The 22,643-nt window shown below is 44.4% G+C and overlaps 1 protein-coding gene across 8 annotated transcripts in view; it reads left to right on the top strand.

The window, feature by feature from the left end:
- Positions 1 to 22,643, top strand: part of FRMD4A (FERM domain containing 4A) — a 552,359-nt gene that overhangs the window by 259,462 nt on the left and 270,254 nt on the right. The window contains exon 1 of one of the 8 annotated variants that reach the window (XM_034765131.1): positions 14,264 to 14,731. The exons of 6 other annotated variants lie outside the window; for them this stretch is intronic. In XM_034765131.1, the coding sequence (XP_034621022.1) occupies positions 14,558 to 14,731 (174 nt within the window). In that variant the 5' untranslated portion in view covers positions 14,264 to 14,557. Of the gene's footprint in view, positions 1 to 14,263; positions 14,732 to 22,643 lie in introns of those variants that run through there. One more of the 8 variants, XM_034765124.1, reaches the window with a different exon arrangement.

Raw genomic sequence — 22,643 nt, 5'->3', positions numbered from 1 at the left:
GAACCCCAAAACATTAGGCAAATTTAACCAACATTCCCAAGTTTGCCACCTGAAACCATAAGTCATCCCAGGTTCCCACAAAACAGAGCTCAGGCCAGCAGAGGGTTCACGGTCCCCAGAGAAACTCAGGTTGTGGTGCAGGTTTGTAGTGATTCCTGAAACAAGAGGACCTGCATGTATGTCCTGCTTTTGTTACAGGAGCTAGAATGCCGACAATAGCCATTGACAGCCCACACAGCCTGTGCACCGCACCCGACCTGCCACATATAGATTATATCCTACCCCGGACACTTGACATTCGGAGTGTTTGGAGTTTTGCAGATCATATTACAGAACAGATCTTATAACAAAGAAGTCTCCGGTAGGAAAGCACTATATCTTTTTGGTGTCGTCAGATGTACAGATAGGAGCCACCCTTGTGGTCAAAGCTCTGCACTAACCTGTGAGAGGCATGAGTTTGACCTACGGATGCAGATTTTTATTTCCCATGCCAGGAATAGCATACAGGCTGCACGCCTTCCCGATGGTAGGAGTTGGAAAGGGAGTGCTTGGTGTGGCTCTGCAGTTAGCCATTCTGGACAATCTAACAAGAGTGTTGGTGGGTTCCCAGGGAATCCATATAGCTTTTCTGTGCTTGAAGGAAGGTCCCTGTGACACAAGGCATTTTGAGACAGAAGTGTTAACTAATGGGATAATGTGGGTAATTCTCTATAGAGGAAGAGAGTTAATTAGTCTTAGCAAATTGGGGGAGCTTGGTCTAGTGACTGAGTATAGGGTTGGGAACCAGGGGATCCTGAGTTCTAATTCTGGCTTTGCCACTGACTTCAGTGTAGCCTTGGTCAAGCCAATTAATCTCTATGCTTCACTTTCCCTGATGGCAGCTTTCTCCAGCTCACAGCATTGTTGAATAGATTCATTTGCTGATGACAGTGCATTGTTGAACCAGACCCAAACTCCTGATCTCTTGAAGTTCGCCCATCACTAGTTAAAACCACACTTGTTGGGCTGTTCAGCATGATGCCCTCAATCCGTGTGCATGTCCCTTGTTAAGGTCAGTGGACCATGCACTGCCAAGATCTGTATGCTGATGTCCGGGGGAGTTCCCTGTGTGGATTGAAGACAGTTGTATGTGATCAAGAGCAGCCTATGGCCCATTGGGAAATGTATTCATAGTAGAATAGTGACAACATAACACTGTGAGTTACAAGCAGGGATCAATGAAGTATGTGGCCCAGTGGGAGTTTCATGCTTAGAACGAGGCTGTGCTGTGACCTTACTGGAGTCAGGCATATGAAGTCAGAAAAATATATGGTCCAATGGGATTTGTGCTCCTGGACTGAAGCAGTATATAAGCTACAGAAGAGGGTAGTGAGGTTAGTGCCGTGTGTGGCAGATGGGAATTGCATGGATGGAGGTGCGAGGGCAAAACTCTTCATGGCGCAGTAGGAATTGCATGGGTGGAATATATGGCCCCTGAGCAACAAATGAGGAAGGTTTTTTTTTATTTCAACTGATTTGTGTTACACAAAGCTGTTCAATTGGCTAACAGTTAGCCAGCGCATGATCACTCTTCTTTTCATATTACCTCTGTGATCGGGCAGAATTAAAACTCTCCAATTTTCCAACATTTGTTTTTCTTTGACTCTAGACTCCTGCAGTACTTTAAAAACACTGCCATATCCTTCAGCTGCAAATGATTTGATCACTCTTGGCTTTGTGTGATCTGAATATTTTCTTGTTCTCTTGTTTCACAGCTGTGACCTACTTAATTACGAGCAGGAAGCGAACCCCAGAATCATTAGACATTCTGCTTGGTTTGAAAAAAGGGAAAGAAAAAAAAAAGTTGTGTGCTGCTAAATATGAGGATGTCCTTCTTAATAGCAGGAAGTCAGGTTCCAGATAGCAGAAGCAAACATTTGAATTCTTTGTGCATCAAGACAAAAGGAGAGTGAATGGTATGGATGGGGTTGAGGGAAGGGAAATGGCAGCCGTTTTGAGACAATGACCAAAATGGGAATGAGTCATAAATTTCTAAATCATGGGCATAAATCCTGTCTCTTGGCTATGGGTTTTAACCTTCTGAACAGCTTCCATCTGCTGTCTGTGAAGACAATGAAGCGACTGAATCACGGGTTCAGTCTGGCTGCTTTCAATTTGTTTTCCCCTCTTCTCAGAATTTATTCACAGCCAACCTAGCAAATGACTTTGAGTTTCACTGCAGAATCACATTGCAAATCAGCAGGTCCTAAGGCTGCGCACAAGGGAGTGTAATAACTTCACTCCACCTACACAATTGATTCTTTCCTGCTATTTATACTTCTTCTTGAAACTCAATACATTGTGCAAATATTATGTGATGGAGGGGGAGTCAACAGCAGTGCGGAAGTAAGGATGGCAATACCATGACCCCCCTCCCCCCAAAATAGCCTTCTGACCCCCCCAGGACCCGCTTTTGGGTTGGGAGCCCCATGTTTACAACACTGTGAAATTTCAGATTTAAATATCTGACTCCATGAAATTTTAGATTTTTTAAATCCTATGACTGTGAAATTTATCAAAATGGACCATAAATTCGGTAGGGCCCTACATATACAGTTTGTAAATCAGGCTATGTCTACACTACCACGGTAAGTCGACCTACACTACGCAACTCCAGCTACGTGAATAACGTAGCTGGCGTCGACGTACCTTAGTTACCACGGGGGGTCGACAGGAGAAAATCTCTCATTGACTTACCTTACTCTTCTCATCCGAAGTAGAGTACAGGGATCAACTGGAGAGTGATCTGCTGTTGATTTGGCGGGTCTTTACTAGACCCGCTAAATCGACCACCGGTGGATCGATCTCAGAGTGTCGATCCCAGCTGTAATGTAGACCTGCCCTCAGTTTGGGATCCTTCAATTTAAAGAATGCTGTGTCAATGTGAGCTATATTTAGTACTGCAGCTGTTTACTGTATGATTCTAAGAGAGTAATTAATGGATTTCAAGGCCAGAAGGGACCATCGTCTAGTCTGACCTCCTGTATAACACAAGTCAGAGAACTTCCCCAAAATAATTCCTAGAGCAGATCTTTAGAAAAGCATTCAATCTTTATTTAAAAAGTGTCAGTGATGGAGAACCCACCATGACCCTTGGTAAATTGTTCCACTGGTTAATTACTCTCACCATTAAAAATATATGCCTTGTGGTCAGTCTGAATTTGTCTAGCTGCAACTTCCAGCCATTGGATTGTGTTATGCCTTTCTCTGCTAGATTGAAGAGCCTGTTATTAAATACTTATTCCACATGTAGGTACTTAAAAACTGTAATCAAGTCACCCCTTAACCTTCTCTTTGTTAAGCCAAATAGATTAAGCTCCTTGAGTCTATCACCCTAAGGCATGTTTTCTAATCCTTTCATCGTTCTCATGGCTCTTCTCTGACCCATCTCCAATTTATCAGCATCCTTATTGAATCCAAATGCAGGGGTAAAAAAACCTCTCTTCTACTCGAGATTCCTCTGTTTATGCATCTACGGATCTCGTTAGCCCTTTTGGCCACCGCATTGCACTGGGAGCTCATGTTCAGCTGATTATCCACCACAGCTCCCAAATCTCTTTCAGAGTCACTGCTTCCCACGACAGAGTCCCCCATCCTCGAAGTATGGCCGACATTTTTTTATTCCTAGAGATACATTTACATTTATCCATGTTAACATGCATATTGTTTGCTTGCACCCAATTTACCAAGCGATCCAGACCGCTCTGTAGCAGGACCCTGTCCTCTTCATTATTTACCACTCCAAATTTTGTCACCTGCAAACTTTGTCTGTGATGACTTTGTGTTCTTCAAAGCCATCAATAACAGTGTTAAATAGCCTAAGGCCAAGAACCGATCCCTATGGGACCCCACTAGAAACACACCCATTTAATGCTAATTACAATTACAATATGGGCTTTTACCATAAGGCTTTTCTAACATGCTGAACATTTAAATGTACCCTCCATTTAATATCCCCTACACTATAAAGTCTTTGCACCAAGGATTTCATAGCACTCCACAAACATTAATGAATTAATCCAGTCAGGTAGGTGAATATCATTATACTTATTTTCTAGATGGGGAAATTGAGGCACAGAAAGTTTAAGTGACTTGTCCAAGGTCACTCCAGAAACCTGTGGTGCAACTGGGAATAAAAATAAAATAAATATAAATTAATGGAGATATCCAATCTCATAGAGCTGGAAGGGACCCTGAAAGGTCATTGAGTCCAGCCTCCTGCCTTCACTAGCAGGACCGAGTACTGATTTTGCCCCAGATCTCTAAGTGGCCCCCCTCAAGGATTGAATTCACAATCCTGGGTTTAGCAGGCCAATGCTCAAACCACTGAGCTATCCCCCCGAATAGAGCTCTGATCCCATGACTTTCTATCCCGTGTTATTAATAAGTCCCTCCTTCCTTTCTATGATAAAGGGAAAAATTGAGCCACCATATCATTCATTCTTTCCATTCAAAATGTAAGTCCTGATCAGCACAATGAGGATATTTTTAATGACCATTTATAGGGAACCTCATAAAAATGAAATGTGTCAACTTTGCATAAGTAAGAATGGACTTTCCAACAGGGGCTAACACATGAACAAGATCAAACGCATGAGAAATCTGATCAGTTGATTTTCTAAAATATCTTTTAATGTGCTGCTCAACCCTCTTCTGGGAACAGAAAGAGCTTTGTATTGGTCCCTGAATGCAGTGACTGTTATGAGTGGGTCACATTCTGTCAGAATACTTAAAAATAGTTGCAGGATGAGTGACAAGAAATATCTGTACTGAAGCAGGCTCTTCAAGCTGTATGCAAGTTTGTGTTATCTAGACTTCTAGAAAGCGGTTCGCTAAATTATCCATCCTGCCATGGGGCAAAAATGTAGACTGTTTTTTTTATGAGCTAGCAGATTCCATACCATATGGTAGTGTCAGCTCAAAGATACCTGCAATATAAACGCAGGATCAATCCTACAACCCTTATTTATGTGGGTAGCTCCATTGATTTTTGATGGTTTATGTAAGACACTCTGGTATGAGGATGAGCACAGTATAAATACATAAGTGGATAGATTTCAGTGGGATTACTTGTAAGTATAAGAACTACATGACTGGTGAGGTCCAAACACAGTTTTGTAGCATAGTGATAACAATGCTGAGTGTGGCCAGGGACCATGCTATAGGAAGTGGGTGAATATTATGTAGGGAATAATTTATCGCATTAATTTTGCCTCTCTTTCTGTTCACAAATAACCTGCGAGCAGATCATGAATTTCTCAGCTTCATTTGTCATTCAAGATTATTTGCCAAATAATTTCGCAAATAATTTTTGTGCGTAGAATGTTCATTTGAGAGATTTGAAAAAGTGTGCTTTTTTTACTGGGCATCCATATCACATGACCTTGTTTCCATTCCCGGTCTGGATAGGAGTAACGCAACATCAGGTTTCCAAAGTGAATGCTTGCAATTAAGAACTCACCATTCATTTTCCATTAATATTCTCCAATTGACACTTACGATGTGCTGTTTCAAGCTAGATCCCTGACAGTAGCCTCCTTCATTAAAATGTTCACAGACAAGTAGAGTTTACTGGAAAGTCACCATCAAAACTTTTTTTTTTATACCAAACCTACATAGTGGAAGCAAATTCACGTGAACAATTAAAATAGTTGAACCAATACAGAAATATCTTTTCAGGATTCACCTCGCTTTGCATTCCACCCACGCTAACTTACTAACACAGCTTAATTCAGCAAACAAAATACAGTTTAAGGATATGATGTATTGTCCCAAAGAACAAGGCAAATGTCCCTGTAGAAGAGGAAGAGTTATGGGCATTTATAAACCTGCACACAAATAGCTGAGGTTCACATAGCTATGATAATACATAGCATTCTATAGTACTTTGCATTTTTCAAGGTTGATCAATATAGAGGACACAAATAGTAATACATTTTCATTCAGTATTATTGTAATGTGGTATGTCAGGCCATTATGGAATATATTGGGCCATGTTGTGCCATCAATTTTTAAGAACTCCTCAGTGAAATTGACAAGGAATTTTGAGTTAAGATCTATAGCATAATACTTAAGCGATTATGGGTAGTTTGGATAATGGCTGGCAGATCTTTGGGGAAATGTTTCTTGGAATGGTTGTTTTGCCTGTTATTCTGGAGAGATTAATCAGAAGGGTCAGTGCCTGCTTTGTACTTTTTCAGAGTCCCAAAATACTTTTATACACAGTAATCCAAGAATATTTCCAAACATTCTGGCTCTACTATGGGACAAAAGTAAGGGTTATGAGCCAGATCCTCTGGCCATTAAGACCAGCTAGATTTTGATCTTGAACCAGTATAAATCTGGAGTAATTCCACTGATGTCAATAGAGTTACTCTGGATTTACATTGGTGTAATGGAGATCAGACCTTACGTGATCAAAACTCTGAATGGGCCAAATCCTGAGGTCTTTACTCGGGCCTTACTCAGTTCTTGTACTCTGGTAAATTCCTATTGATCTCCATATTGTTCTCCCAAGATCTGCATGCACACAGGGACCAACCATGCATGTATTATCCCCCTCCAAAACTGAAGGGGAGGTCAGTCACCTCCACAGCAGTATTTCTCCCTTCCCAAACCCATTGGAGGGAGTAGGAGAAGAAAGCAGAATGGGTTGCATTTGGGGGACTGGGTTGTCCTACGTTGGGCAGGAATGGGTATATTCACATAGTTCTCTCCAATGGCCCTGTGCAGAGTCCCCAGAAAAGGTAACACAGCCTTATGGAGCACTCTATCTTTCCCTGGGCTATCCCTCCATGATTGCCCCTCCCCCTTTATGGTGGTCACTTTGGGCAGCTGGGAGCAAGCAAGTCTCTGGTAACCTGGCTTCATTGGAGTTGCACTTCCAGGAGAGAAGGGGTGCTGGGGCAAAAAGCTCTGGCTTCCGGATGATCCACTGGGGTACACATCAGCCTTGTGGGGGCTCCACCAGGTTTTGAGACTGAGCCTGTGCACAGAGCAACTCCCTCCCCTGATGACAACTGGGGAGCAACCTATGAGAGGATCCTTCTGGAAATTTCCTCCCACTCTGCCCCATCCAGCAGTTTTTACCACAGGATGAGAGACCCAGCCCTGAGGAAGCTCCACTCAGGATTTGACTCAGTCTTTAAGTTCCAATTTATTTCAATGAACTGAGCAACAACTTTTCATGTTCTGGGTCAGATCCAGTCTCCAGGGCACCCTCTAAGGTCTGAGACTGTGTGTGTAAAACAGAAAGACAGATGGTCTGGCTCCTTCTCAAAGCATTTGGTCGGGACACACTCTGCTTGTCCAATACTGTTTCTGTACATTATGCCCAGGGAAACCGGATGGAGAGATCATTACATTCTGGTACCTGATACTTTCTGGGGGCATTGTGCTGAAAACATGGTTCATAACGATATATTTTAGGGCCAGAAGGCTCCATTATGATCATCTCATTTGAATTCCTGCATAACCGTCTGCAGAACCTCCCCTGGTAATTCCTGCATCATGTCTGTAACTTCTGTTTGAGCGACTGCACACCTCTTAGAAGCCCAGCCAGTCATGATTTCAAGAATCCACCACATCCCTGGCAAATGGTTCCAATGGTTAATTACATTCACTGGTCAAAATTTGCATCTTACTTCTAGTCTTACATCTTTTCTATCTATTGGATCCCATTGTGCCTCTTTCTCCTCAATTGAAGAGCCATCTTCATACAGAACCCTCTCCCCCATGTAGGTACTTGTAGACTAAAGTAAAGAAACTCAGGGCCAGATTCATAAAGGGACTTAGTCTCCTAAATCTGGGCTTTTAATTGCATATATCCCAGTTTTAGGCACCGCTGTGATCCACAAACCCCCCAATCGGCTGCCACCTCACCCTGTAGGGGCCTAACCTCACTTGGTGCCTGAATGTTCTCTGTGCCTCTTGGCATGTGCACTGCTTCCTCACACAGCCATCTGGGCACCTACCTCCCACCTAAGTCCCAGTGCAATCCTCAAATCAGCTGGAGATCGGTGTTCCTCCACCTACCTTGCCTGTAGAGCCTGCTTACCGCTACACAAGATGGCGGAGGAGGCCTCCCTTATAACCTTTAGTCCAGGTTAGGGTACTTACCCAAGATGTAGGAGACCTCTCTGCTGGATGAGAAGGGATTTGAACAGGGTTTCCCACTTTACAGGTGAATGCCCTAGCCACGGGATGATGGGATATTCTGATGTGGGGCTCTTGCCATCTTTTTCGTTGAAGCCGTTCCACTTTGTATTAAATATGAATTGGGCCAGAGTGTGAGAATCACTCTATAGTCCAGTGGTGCAGGCATTCACTTGAGAGGTGGTGAACCTCTGTTCAAATCCCTTCTCCTCAGGTAGACGGAGGAACTCCCAGAGTCTCCCACGTCCCAGGTGAGTTCCCTGACCACAGAGCCAAAGGTTTTAAGGGAGGTCCTCCTCCCCTACTACCTAGGCATTTTGTGTGGAGTTAGGCAGTTTCCTAAGCCAGCCTCCCAAGACACAGGAGAGGGGTCCCCAGCTGTGGGTTGCCAGCAGAGATAGGTGCCCAGTTCTGTGAGGAGTGGGACTTACAACATACCTCTCCCATTGGCTAGCTTGGATAGCTTCCCACCTAGCATGCTGGCTTTTGTGGATCTCATTCTCAGATGTCCATCTCTCCGCATGCGTTGTTTAGGGAGCCTAGATGCCTAACCCAGGCTTTGTAGAGTCCCGTGACTTTTCAGGTGGCTTAAAAGCCAGGCGATGCAACACTCAACAATGCAATGCTACATCCTTTTATGAATCGAGGCTTCTGCTTTTTGGTGCCATGGATTCCATATTCCATATGTGCACAAAAAATGCATCACTGGCCCTTATCAAGAGACAGAGAATATACAAAACTGTAGCAACGCCTTGGGAGCTGGTCCCTCAAAATCTATGTCCCCTTTGTAATGTGGTCAGCTTAAAAAAGGAAGAGCTGTTAAAGCAAGCGGGGGGGGGGGGCACAGATAAGAATAGTGAATGATCTCGGGCAGTCCTTTCCAAAAGAGCAACACATGAAGCTACAGCATGAAAGGAACCATTAGACCCAAAGATCTAATAACATTCATTCGCCTGACATTATAGAAAAATGAAGATCAAGAAGAATGAGAGATTGCAATAAAGTGTAGGTTTTAAACGGATCAGTGACTTTAAATTGAAAGACCATTGGGACCATATGGAGAACAGACACAGGATGTCTGGTACATCACAGTAAACTCAAAGGAAAACTGCTAACTTTCACCCAAAATCTTTCTCTCTCTCACACACACACACACACAGAGACTCTGACCATGACACACACACACACAAGCCTCTGTCCATGAAGAATAACTTGAGTGCACTTTGTAGGGTGACCAGATGTTTAGGGACAGTCTTGATTTTGGGGTCTTTTTCTTATATAGGCTCCTATTACCCCCCACCCCCGTCCCAATTTTTCACACTTGCTGTCTGGTCACCCTAGCACTTCGGAGCAGTGCTGGTTTTGTTCTTCCGAGGACAAGAAAATGTGAGTGACTTGAAAACATGAAAAGCTGCCGCATCACTTCTAGTTCCTGAATGCAGACAATATCTGCTTACATTAGTGCAGTTCAGAGCATTGTCAGTTCAGCTTTCCCAGCATCATGCTGAACAGGACTGTTTTATTGCTGTTTTAGCTCAGGTTTGAAAGCCTGCCCTTCACCTTCCGCGCTCATTGACATTCAGAGGAAGCAACCGGGTGGCACAATGGATGGGTTTGTTTTGTTTTCTTTTGTTGGTTTGATTTTTGTGTGGAAAGTGACTGGCTATTTTTATATCCTAGTAACAACCTTTGGCCTGTCAGTAAAACATGGGAGGCTTTATAGTAAATGTTTTGCCTGACATTTTCTCAGAGGCAGCAGGAAATAATCAGCACAATAATTAGAGAGGCTATTTTGGACAGATCTGTAAATATCGATAGATTTATATACAGTATGAACGGCTTGTTTCTTATAGATTTTAATAGGCTTCTTTCGGTCAGAATGATTTTATATTTACACACGAAGGGAATCTGCCCTGCTGTGCCACTGCAAAGTCTCCTCTCCTCCCCCACCTCCAGTAACGACACACTGGGAGGGGTCATCTGATGGCACTGACCCCAGCACCTCTGGATCTAAAAGCATGAGTGTCTGCTGCTTGAGCTAAAGGACCACCTCCATTAGCTCAGAGGGAGTATAGACTTCCAGACAAAGTCTATCTACTAGAGTGAGACAAAAAGCAAATACTCTGTTGGTGTGAGTTATGGGGGTGTGACCATTTGGGACGGGCGGGGTGTCTGTCTCTGTACAACTTATGAATTTCTGGTTGATGTTATGGAGTTGTTATGAAATGGTTGTTTCATGGATGGAATGCCACTATGTGGATGTGGAATCCACCACTGCTGACAGGGTTGTAGTATGTCTCTACCAGACCAGGGATAATAGTCAGTCATTAACATGAACAACAGCGCTCTGACCAAACAACGGTTACGCTAAGGAGCTTGCCTGAGCGAGGAGACCAAGATTCTCTGCAGAGTCCATGTGATGTGGAGAGTAGGAAATCAGCAGCAGCGGAACATAGAAACTCTAAAGACACACAGGACGCTTTGGGCAGGAGAGAGGAGAAGAGGGATAGGCTTTCACAGCAAGGGGGTCCGGTTTAACGGTAGGGGAGACCAACTAAGGTCAGAGAAAGCTAGCTGATCTAAAGCAGCTCCATGATTCTGAAGCGACACCACATGCAGAAAGGGTTAGGATCCTGGGTACCACAGAGGGCTCTGCCCAACCCCAAAGAACTCACCAAAGTGGTGAGGAAACGGAGGCAGGGAAAGGCGTAGAGGTGTGTTCAATATTTCATTTCAATCTGTATATTTTTCATGCTGCCAAGCAGAGGGTAAATCGTGTTTAGAACACTGTGCCAAGTCTGTCTGTGTGTCTGTTGACTTTCACTCTCATGTGGCCCTGAAAAGGCAGACTGTAAACCCAGAACACCCACAGGGCTGGAATTCTGGGAGAGGATATGTTTATGCTACAGGGGTGGGCCCCAAGCACAACGGCCTGAGAAGTGGCCAGCCAGAATGGGTGAGGTGTGACAGGGTAGAGGGCTCTGCAAGGAAGTTAATACAGCCTCAGGCCACAGTAACGATTGTATGTACCGGTCTCCTGCAGGACCTGTGTGCTCCCTCCCCATGTATGGAGTCCTCTGTGAATCCATGAAAAGGGGGTGTGGTACCACAGAAGTGGCTGCCCATGCAGGAAGGGGAAGATCCATGCACGGAAGGACCCCACTCAGAGCTAGGAGTGATCTACCTCAGGGGTTCTCAATCAGGGGCCCAGGGCCTCTTGGGCGGCTGTAAGCAGATTTCAGGGGTCCACCAAGCAGGGTCAGCATGAGACTCGCTGTGGCTCAGGGCAGAAAGCCGAAGCCCCACGGCATGGGGCTGAAGCCTGGGGCCCTGAGCCCTGTTACCCAGGGCAGAAGCCGAAGCCTGAGCAATGTAGCTTTGCGGGAAGGACTGTGGCTTGGGGCCCATGAGCAATTGTCCTGCTTTGTACTCCCTAATGCTGGCCCTGGCTTTTATATGCAGAAAAACAGTTGTTATGACACAGATAGGCCGTGGAGTTTTTATAGCATGGCGGGGGGCTTCCCAAAGAAAAAAAAGAACCCCTGATCTACCTTATATTCGCCTGAACAATGCACATGGTTTGAATTTCATTGTAAGCTGGTTTCCTCTGGTAAATCTGTATTCAGGAAACTTCCCATCCCTCCCAAAAATAATATTCTGTGTCTAATTGGCCAGAAAGGGTCCATAGGAGATTGAACAGGTTGTTCTAATTGAGCAGATAAATCTGCACAGTAAAATGCTCATTACGTAGCCAGTAGATTCAAATGCCCACTGCAGAGTCTGTCCCGGTCTATCCGTTAAATAAATATAGAGCTAAACTGTTTTTGGAAAGTCATATTATGTAATCAATACAGGGAAGGGCTCCTTTAGCACCATTCCCATCTACTGTATAATTATATACTTGGGATGGGAATGTTCATAGCCATATGGACAGGCTCAATGCCCACGTGTAGTAGCTAATTTTAAAAATGGCAGCATATCTGTTTCTCTCCCCCATTTTTCAGAATACCAAAGCAGTTAGATCACGTTATGGAGCAATCGGTTTCTCCAATTCTTTCCTCCTCATTGTTGTTTTAATCAAACACATTTCTTTTTCTTTCTCTTTAGTACTCTCAGACAGAGATCTTATATGTCAACTGTAGCCCGGAGCAAATGTTTTCTACTCAAGTTATAAAAACCTCTTCCAAATGGGGCTTTCTAATGGAAATGCTGCTAATGCTTTGTCTGTATTGCTGAGAACAGGGAGAGTGTTATGGCGAGAAAGAGAGAGAGACCTAGGCTAGGTCTACACTGGAGAGGGAGAAGCGTATCTGAAGTCGGCATATCTTAGGTTGATTTTCCTGGCCATGAGGACAGCGGCGAGTCGACCGCTGCCGCTCCCCCGTCAACTCTGCTTCCGCCTCTCGCCGCGGTGGAGTTCCGGAGTCAAGGGCAGAGCGATCGAGGATCGATTTTATCACGTCTACACTAGATGTCTACACTAGACACGATAAATCGATCCCCGATAGCTCGAACACTACCCGCCGATCTGGCGGATAGTGTAGACGTACCCCTAGAGACAGGTACATAAATTGACATAAAGAGGGATGGGAAGTTCAGAAACAGGCAGACAGATTCAGAGACAGAGAGGAGGAGAGAAAGACAGAGCTACAGAAAGAGAGAGAGAAAATGATGTGCTACCAAATGAATAGCAGCTAATAAGTCAGAAGGAAATATTATGATGTTTATGATGCTGCTATAAAACCTGAAGAAGCAATTAGGCTGAGAACATAAATTTTGCAGCTGTATTGTCCTAGCATTACACCGAACTGGTGAATGAGCTGATACAGTGCTGTACTGTTGTCATTATGTGCCAGTTGTATTATTCTTTCCAGTCCTTACAGATCAAAGTAACTGTTCTATAAACTGTGGAAGATCAATGTACAATTAACATCCCCTCCCCACTCTTCTCTCTCTTGATACCATCTGAGGTGTCAAGACTTCTAGAACCTCTGAATGCTCAGTTTTCATCGTCTTGCGGATCAGTCCTGCGAGATCCCAGTGTCGGATTTTCAGAGATGCTGAGCACCTGCAGCTCCCATTGACGTTAGCTGGAATTATGGGTGGTTAGCATCTCCGAAAATTGTCTCCTACGGGTGCTGAGGGCTCAACTACCCCTGGGCCTGATCCTGTGAGGGGCTCACCTATCAACACCCATTAGCTGCAAGATCAGGCCCTGTTAGTTTTCCTTTTACAGTTTTTCCTTACAGGAGGCAGTGTGGAATGGAAGGGTGAAAGCAGCATGGAGAGAGAGGCAGGTGGGCCTGAGTTCTAATCCTAGCTTTGCCACTGGTTTGCTGTGTAGCCTTGGGCAAGACACTTTAACTCTGCCTTAGAGTCCCTATCTGTAAAATGTGGAAATTAATACTTACCTATCTACCTCCCACAGGTGTTAGGAGGTTTAGTTAGACTGGTTCTATATTAGGTGCAGCAGTTGAATTAACTGGATTTTAAATTGAGTTAGTTAAACCAGTGCAGACCCCTAATGTAAACGTACTTAAGTCAGTTTCACCCTCGCTTAATTAGGTAATACATGGACGCAGGCTAATCCTCTCTCAAACTGGGTTAAATATGTCTACATTAAGGGTTTACACAAGTTTGACTAGACTGATTTGAAATCAATTTGGTTTAACGCGTGCAACTTTTCTAATGGAGTCACAAGCCCTCAACTAATGATTATGTTATATGCGTTATATAAGGGCTAAGTACCATTATGTGTCCCAAAACTATAAAGACTCCAGCACTGTAGTAAAAAGACTTTGGTGTAGATATTCAGTGGTTATTCAGTGTGTTAAAATAAAGGATAAGATTTTGCATGTTGCAAAGCCATCCTCTCAGCTGTTTTTTGTAGCATTTGAAAGAGTTAAGCCTAAAACCGGAATGTCTTGGGAATGTTGGCAGAGAGGAGCGAGAGCTGCTTTTTTTTTTTTTTTCCCCTGGATGGAATCCCAGCACTTTGAAAGCTAAGTGATGACTTTGGATCTAAGTATGTTTCTCGGTTCCACTGCAGAGAGCTGGGAAGTGAGATGCAAAGTAACCAAGAAGCCCTTTGCGAGGGATGTCTGATTCCCTGCCTACCCCGGGACGGATATTTTTACCTTGTCTCTAGTGATTCCTGGGGGCAGCGGAATTTGATTTGAGACGATACATATGGATCTTTGAAAGAAATAATTTCCTTAAGGAGGGGACAGAAACATCCCAACCGGCTTATTTTGGCTACAGCTGTTTCTCCTTTGATGGAAATCGCTGTGACACTTGAACCTTGCATTTCATAAGGAGTCTAGGAATTAGCTAACTGCCTTTGATAGGGGGTGCTGTGTCTTTCATGAGACTAGCTGGCATGGCTGCCGTACTCTTTGGCTTTGAGGATCTCCTCTACAGTTGGGACAGCCTGGTGTGGAACTTGACTTCACAGGCTCTGAGGACTTGCCGGGTTGGAAATCTGCGGGTCCTGCAGCTGATGCTGAAGCCATGGTGCATTTCCAGAGCGGTTTACCAGGTAGGGAGCAATGGTTTTAAAACCCTGGGCCAAATCCTGAGGCCTTGACTCAGTCCCTGCTTGGGAAAATTCCTACTTGAGTCTGGCGAGACCCAGTCCTGCAAAATGCCGAACACCGTAAGCTCCCCATTAAAGTCAATAGCACAAATAGAAAGAGATGTGGGAACAGACAAAAACAGTTTGAGATCCAGGGGCATTCTGCCTGAGTCAAAACTGAGGGCCAGATTCTGCAAGCCCTAAGATACCCTATTGTGTATGTAAGGGAGGCAAATTCTGGCCTGGAGTAGGGATCACACTCTATTGCATAAATTCTCCTCGTGAAACTTTCTCTGTTCACCAGGGCCTGGACTCTGCCACCATTACTCGTGCTGAGTAGCACTTTACTCCTTGAGTATTCCCACTGGCTCCACAAGGAGTAGGGTGCCACTCAGCATGAATAAGGCTGCTGAATCTAGCCCCGAAGAGCTATAATTTGCATGCAGAAAATGATTAAAAGTGGGCTTTAAAATGTAACAAAATTAAACGGTGGAAGTCCTATATACTAATCCAGCCTCGCAAAACTCTGAAATAATATTGGTTTTAATTAGATCGGTGTGTAAAATACCGTTTGAATTTTTTCTCATCGTTATGGTAAGGGTGGGCAAATAGATTTTGTGCCTGAGCTAGTGAATGTTCCTGACAATGTTGCAAGGTTGTACTCGTTAACAAAGGGAAATGCTAACCAGCCGAGTCAGGACATTTAGGATGGTCACAGATTGGACTGAATAACTGAGATAACATCAGACCTTGGATTGATGGATCCACACCTGTGTTTGGAAAAGGCATTTTTTGCTAAACTAGTTTGCGTAGTATGTGCCTTCTCTGCTCGTTGGAAGTCACCATGTTCAGCATAGTTGTGTGTAATGGACCTGATTTAAAGCCCATTGAAATCACTGGAATTCTTTCTATGGATTTCAGCAACCTTTGGTTCATTCCCACTATTAACAATCTTGAATGCTTTGGTCCCCCTAACTTTATCAACAGATTCGCAGTATTGTTTGGAATTCAGCTGGTTTTTTAAAATATCAGATTGCCCTGGAAGGTATCAATGAACAGTCATAACTAAATGAATCCCCAGTCCCTCACCCCCCCGGTAGTTGCTGATTGTATTTGTGTCAGAGACCGCTTCTGAAAGCGGCATGGACGTTATTGCAATGAACTGATGCATGCTCCATGTGAATTAAGCCAAACGCTCTGGCTGCGTTCTAGGCTCCCTTATACCAGTGTAAATCCCCAGTTCTAGAATGGAGTCTGACACATGCTCTGTGTATGGGGTAGAATGTGGCTGCAGTCCCCCAGAAGCAACACAGGGAAGGAATTGTGCAAGTTCCCTTCTTGTTTACCCCTGGCCCTGGAGGTGCGGAGTCACTAGTAATTAGCTGCTGGCCTATACCAGCTGTTCCCCCTCATACTGACTCAGCTATGCTGGCTCCTTTATGCCCCTGCATGGATCCTTAATCCAAGCCACCAATCTAACCCTGGTGTAACTCCTTTGAAGTCAATGGTTCTACTGCAGGATTTGCTCTGCAGTCAGAGGTGAACCCGGCTCACCATGTTCAACTAAATTGCTTCTTCTACAGTGTGCACAAGCAGGAACTCTACTGTACAGTGACTGCAGGGACCCCATTCATTCATCAGAACAGCCAGAGAAATCACATGGCCAAACGTTGGTGCCTGCATTCTAAAAACTGACAACGACTAGGAATGACTGCCCGGGGCTGGATAGGTTTAGAACCGACCCTTTGCCCTTCTTCAGACTGAACCTGTGAACCTTTCCAGAGCTTTGATACAATCCACACCTGCTTATTTTGTTGCTGTTGACCACACCTTACTTTCAAGCTCTTTTGCACCGCCTGGTTGGAGAAAGGAACGGAAGCAGAAGTGCCAAAATGCTGACAGAGAGACTGCAGCGGGGGAGGCCAATTTGGTGAGGCGCTGAGCATCCTCATCTCCACTGACTTCAAGGGGGAGCTTGAGGGAGCTCAGCATTTCACAGAATTGGGCCCTCAGGATTTCTGGAACTGAAAGTACCAGAAATCTCGTGAAGTAGTCTGTTCTCGTCGGATTTCTAGCCTAGTTTCACAATCAAGGGTTCAAGTCAGGTACAGACAAACGTGTGATTTTAGGAGACAGGCCTCACGGCCAATCCCAATCCTGGCAATGACACATTCTGTAGCCTTGGGAAAGTCACTTCACTTTGGGAAAGTCACTGCACATTAGTGCCTCAATTTCCCCATCTGTAAAATGGCCACAAAACCACTTGATCTTCCCTAAACCTGAGTGTGTGTAGATTCCAAGAACTTTGCAGAAAGGGTGGGGGGCAAATCTGGTGTGTTTCAGTTGGGGAGAATATTGGAATCTGGTGGAAAGAGGTGCTGAAATGCACGCATCCATCCTTGGCCAGAGTTAAGGTTGTGGGGTGTTCTCTGTGGTTGTGCTAGTGGTAGATGAGTTCCCGGGGTGGAGGAGTAGAGGGTATGTAATACTGATTGTCTTGCTTCTTAGGTTTTCTGTTAAGCTATATTACAACAGGCTGACCTTTACTGACACATAACACGGTGCTTTTATGTATTCTATGAATAATTTTCCCCGGTATCCGACCATCTCTAAACATTGACATGATATTTTAATAACATTGTGACTAGCCAGAGAGCCTGCCTGCATAATCATTTCCTACTTTGAGCCTGAGACTTTTTTAGCTGCTTGTTATTGAGCTGATCTAAATAATGCCTCAATTACTCTAGTTTTGTCTGCCTGGAGAATATGAATTCCCTGCTGCTAGTTCATCTTGAAAGCATTGTGCACACCAGCCACGGGATCTCTGCCTCTTCCCAGGACTAAACTATGCTTAAAAAAGGAGGATTATACAGCTCTGTGCAAATTAGGGACAACATTCTGCCCAGCACTCAACTCTCCCTTCCTTTTGTTACAAAGCAGAGCTAATAACCCAGAGGCACAACTGCACTTGCTGTGGGGGACTTACCAGTTCACCTATCATGAGATTGGCTGGAGGGTGCCAGAGTTTGAAGCATTTCCTGCTTGAGTCATGTCATGTTTTGGAGAGTGGGTGGGAACGGAAGAGGAGAAGGAAAATATGTGCGTGATTTCTGGGGGCTAGATTTCAATGTCTGGGGCAGTCGCAGATTGAGAGCATCAGGCTAAGCTTAGGTAGGTGTTGCGGGTTGTGAGGGTCCCAGAGCAAGCCTGGAGGTCTACACAACAATGAAGCTGCCCCACAGCCCGAGCCCCACAAACTTGAGTTAGCTGAACCGGGCCAGCCGCAAGTGTTCTTTTGTAGTGTAGACATACCCTAAATTCCCAGATATGGCTCTGTCAGTGCACCGTGATCCCACACACTCCTGATCTGCAGCCCAATACATTCAAGTAGCAGCTGTCTCCTGGGTACAGCATGCCAATGGTGCAGAATTACTGGTGAGCTGTGCTCTCCGGAGGGCGAAGGGCTAATGCCTGCACTCACTGCACCCATCTAGCTCTTTATACTGGGTGGCTACAACAGATGTGGCATCTACAGATCGTTTATAAAAACCATAAAGGACTATTAGGGTGAAATAAGGTTAGAGTGGGCTTGGTGCCTCTGGAATGTTACCACCCAGCTCCATGAAAGGAATCTGTCTTGTTCCTCCCAGCCACTGCCTGGGCCCAAATGGTTCTTTTCCCTATGTCCTGACCCAGCAGCAAGGAGCGGCCATCTGTGCGACATCCTGCTTGCTGCTCCGTGGTTCACTGCTACACTAGGGCCCCTTCAAACTGCAGGCCCCAGTCCTAAGGTCTATCAGTCTTCATGCTGCAGGGCATAAGGTGAATACTAGCTGAGGTCAGGAAGAAATGTATTATTTGAATTATAGTAGCGTGAAGAGTGATTGCACTGTCCAAGCACAGAAAAAGACAGTCCCTGTCCCACAGAGCTTACTATCTATGTCTAAGACAAGAGACAGTGGACCAGGAAGCACAAGGAAACCATGAGGTGATTATGGTCAACACAATAAGCTATGGTCAGAGCACAACCCGCTGCTACCCACTGTCCAGGTTTTTAAAGATATTATGAGAAGAGGAGAGTTTTAATGAGGGCTTTGAAAGACATCACCCCTCCATTATCTAATATGGCACAGTGAGTGCATTAGGGAGATTCCCAAACCCAAGTCATTCTTTTTAGGTGACAGATCTGAGGAACTGTCCCAGATTGAGGTATCATTAGAGGAGGTTTTGGAACAAATTGATAAATTAAACAGTAATAAGTCACCACTAGCAGATGGGATTCACCCAAGAGTTCTGAAGGAACTCAAATGTGAAATTGCAGAACTACTAACTGTAGTCTGTAACCTATCATTTAAATCAGCTTCTGTACCAGATGACTGGAGGATAGCTAATGTGATGCCAATTTTTAAAAAGGGCTCCAGAGGTGATCCCGGCAATTACAGGCCTGTAAGCCTGCCTTCAGTACCGGGCAAACTGGTTGAAACTATACTAAAGAACAATATTGTCAGACATATAGATGAACATAATTTGTTGAGGAAGAGTCAACATGGTTTTAGTAAAGGGAAATCATGCCGCACCAATCTATTAGAATTCTTTGAGGGGGTCAACAAGTATGTGGACCAAGGGGATCCAGTGGATATAGTGTACTTAGATTTTCAGAAAGCTTTTGACAAGTTCCCTCACCAAAGGCTCTCTGCCACGGGATAAGAGGGAAGGTGCTTTCATGGATTGGTAACTGGTAAAAAGATAGGAAACAAAGGGTAGGTATAAATGGTCAGTTTTCAGAGTGGAGAGAGGTAAATAGTAGTGTCCCCCAGGGGTCTGTTCTGGGACCAGTCCTGTTCAACATATTCATAAATGATCTGGAAAAAGGGGTAAACAGCGAGGTGACAAAATTTGCAGATAATACAAAATTACTAAAGATAGTTAAGACCCAGGCAGACTGCGAAGCACTACAAAAGGATCTCTCAAAACTGGGTGACTGGGCAACAAAATGGCAGATGAAATTTCATGTTGATAAATGCAAAATAATGCACATTGGATAGCACAATCCCAACAATACATATAAAATGATGGGGTCTAAATTAGGTGTTACCACTCAATAAAGAGATCTTGGAGTCGTGGATAGTTCTCTGAAAACATCCACTCAATGTGCAGCGACAGTCAAAAAAGCAAACAGAATTCTGGGAATAATTAAGAAAGGGATAGATAATAGGATAGAAAATATCATTTTGCCTCTATATAAATCCATGCTATGCCCACATCTTGAATACTGTGTGCAGATGTGGTTGCCCCATCTCAAAGATATATTGGAATTGGAAAAGGTTCAGAAAAGGTCAACAAAAATGATTAGGGGTATGGAACAGCTTCCATATGAGGAGAGATTAATAAGACTGGGACCTTTCAGCTTGGAAAAGAAACGGCTAAAGGGAGATATGATTGAGGTCTATAAAATCATGACCGGTATAGAGAAAGTAGATAAGAAAGTGTTGTTTACTACTTCTCATAACACAAGAACTAGGGGTCACCAAATGAAATTAAAAGGCAGCAGGTTTAAAACAAATAAAAGGAAGTATTTCTTCACACAATGCACAGTCACCTGTGGAACTTTTTAACAGAGGAGGTTGTGAAAGCCAAGACCGTAACAGGGTTCAAAAAAGAACTAGATAAATTCATGGAGGATAGGTCCATCAATGGTTATTAACCAGGATGGGCAGGAATAGTGTCCCTAGCCTCTGTTTGCCAGACGCTGGGAATGAGCGACATGGGATGGATCACTTGATGATTACCTGTTCTGTTCATTCCCTCTGGGGCACCTGGCACTGGCCACTGTTGGAAGACAGGATACTGGGCTAGATGGTCCCTTGGTCTGACCCAGTAGGGCTGTTCTTATGTTCTTAGGCTGGAGTTTTTATGTCTTCTTCCAAAGTATCCAGCATTTGCTGCTGCTAGAGTCAGGATACTGGATTTGAAGGACCATTGTTCTTCCCTGGCATGGCACTCTTTGTGTTCATACGGGGTGCTCAGGAGTGAGGGGAGAGTCCTACATGGGGATATGTACGAATATTTCCAAATTGTTATGCCGGAGTGGGGATAGGCTTAGAAATGCCCCATCTCTGCAGCACATCCGGGGGAATTTGGAAAAGAGCAGAGTTCTTTTCTCCTTATTGCCCTAGGAAAACGGGTAGTGCCCTATGGGGTTTCATGCTGCCCCTGCCTCAGCAGAAGCAATGCAGCTCCACTGTGCAAGGTAAGGGGAGTGTAGGGTCTCCAAGAGCTGTGTGTGTGATGCAGACTCTTTGGCTCTGGGCAGCTCTTGCATGGCCGCAGGCAGGGGCAGGCTGTGCACGAAGCTGAAGGATCCATTGCTCTACGGAGCCTCCTATCCAGTGTCAGAGCTACAACTCATCTGATGGGAAGGAAAACATTAAGGCGGGGATTTTCTGTTTGTTCAGAGGATGTAGTTCTATGGGGATTGAATGGCTCAGGGGATTGGCAATAGAGTAGATCTTTCACCTCTCGAACACAGTGAGTGAACTGTGTTACCATCTGATTCCTAAGGCCAAGGATGAATAAAAATGTGTGTGTGTGTGTGTGTATGTGTGTGTGGCAATGCAACAATCCAACTGGTATTTCTCTGTCTAACTCTATGCACTGTGCATGCAATAGCCAAATGTTTGGGCAGTCCTGCCTGCAAACACCAATGTGCATTTGCTCTGGTTTTGTTCTAGACTGATGGGTCAGGGCAAGTTTTTTGTTTGTTTGTTTGTTTGTTTGTTTGTTTGTTTGTTTGTTTGTTTGTTTTTTCTTAGAGGTTACTGTGCCGTTTCCACCACACAAACCCTGAAAACAATTTGTGGGTCTTGGCCAAATAATCTTCAGGTTTGTTTGTTTTTTCCTTCTTAAGCCACATCTAAATATTGTCTGCACAGCCACGAAGTTCAACCCCTCGTACTATTTTCTGTTAAGCCCACGTATGCTGAATTGCAGCTGACACTATTCTGAAGGGCATCGTTCCAAGATTGACACAGGAACGCTAGCGAAGGCCAGCTTTGTGGGTTTGCCCAAAGCAAAGACACTGCAGGCCTCAATATAATTAATGCATCCTCCTTTATTTTCAACAATTGGTGTGAGATCTGAGAAAGCAAATGAAATCCCATCAGCCTTGTGTTTATAATAGCAGCAATGAATTAGCAGAGCCCAGCTGGAATAGCAGCGTTTCTAGAGAGTTACGCTGGGCACTATGGACTGAGCTAGGAATTACATCCTTTCCGTTAAATATTGCAGTCTCTAGCTTTAAAACTGGAACTAAACTAGCAAGCAAATGTGGCTGGAGTGGTTCAGGCTGTTTGTTACGTGTAATATTTGTTACAAATTTAGGCTGAAATTATTGGAAGTGCCCTCTGATTTTGTGTGTCGAAACTGGACCAGTCAGCGGCGGTGCTGAGAACCTGCAGCCCCAATTGACTTCGAGTGGTCCAAGGGGTGCTCATTGGGAAGATAGGCACCTCCAAATGAAAGGCACCCAAATTCAGAGGGCATCCTTGAAAGCGTAGACCTCAGTCCCTTTTTTCCCCACAGGAAATCATTTTGGGAGCCAATTGCTGGAACGTACTTGTCTGAATCATTTGGACAATAGTTTGCAGGGGACTGGGCTACTAGATGACCTCTCGAGGTCCCTTCCAATCCTACGATTCTATGAAATAACGTTTTTGTCGATGCGTTGTTTGCAAACCTGTTCGCTTCTACTGTTTTCTGTGTTGTGTTCATATCCTGTAACTGGTCACCTAAATTACATGGGAAGCTCCCAGACTGGATGGCAGAAACACATTTAAAAAGGAAAACGGCAAATAATGTACTTCCAGAACTTTGAGAC

The sequence above is a fragment of the Trachemys scripta genome, chromosome 1, assembly GCF_013100865.1.
Source record: "Trachemys scripta elegans isolate TJP31775 chromosome 1, CAS_Tse_1.0, whole genome shotgun sequence".
Lineage (NCBI taxonomy): Eukaryota > Metazoa > Chordata > Testudines > Emydidae > Trachemys > Trachemys scripta.
The sequence above is the reverse complement of the archived record's forward strand: the minus strand, read 5'-3'. Positions and strand labels throughout refer to the sequence as shown.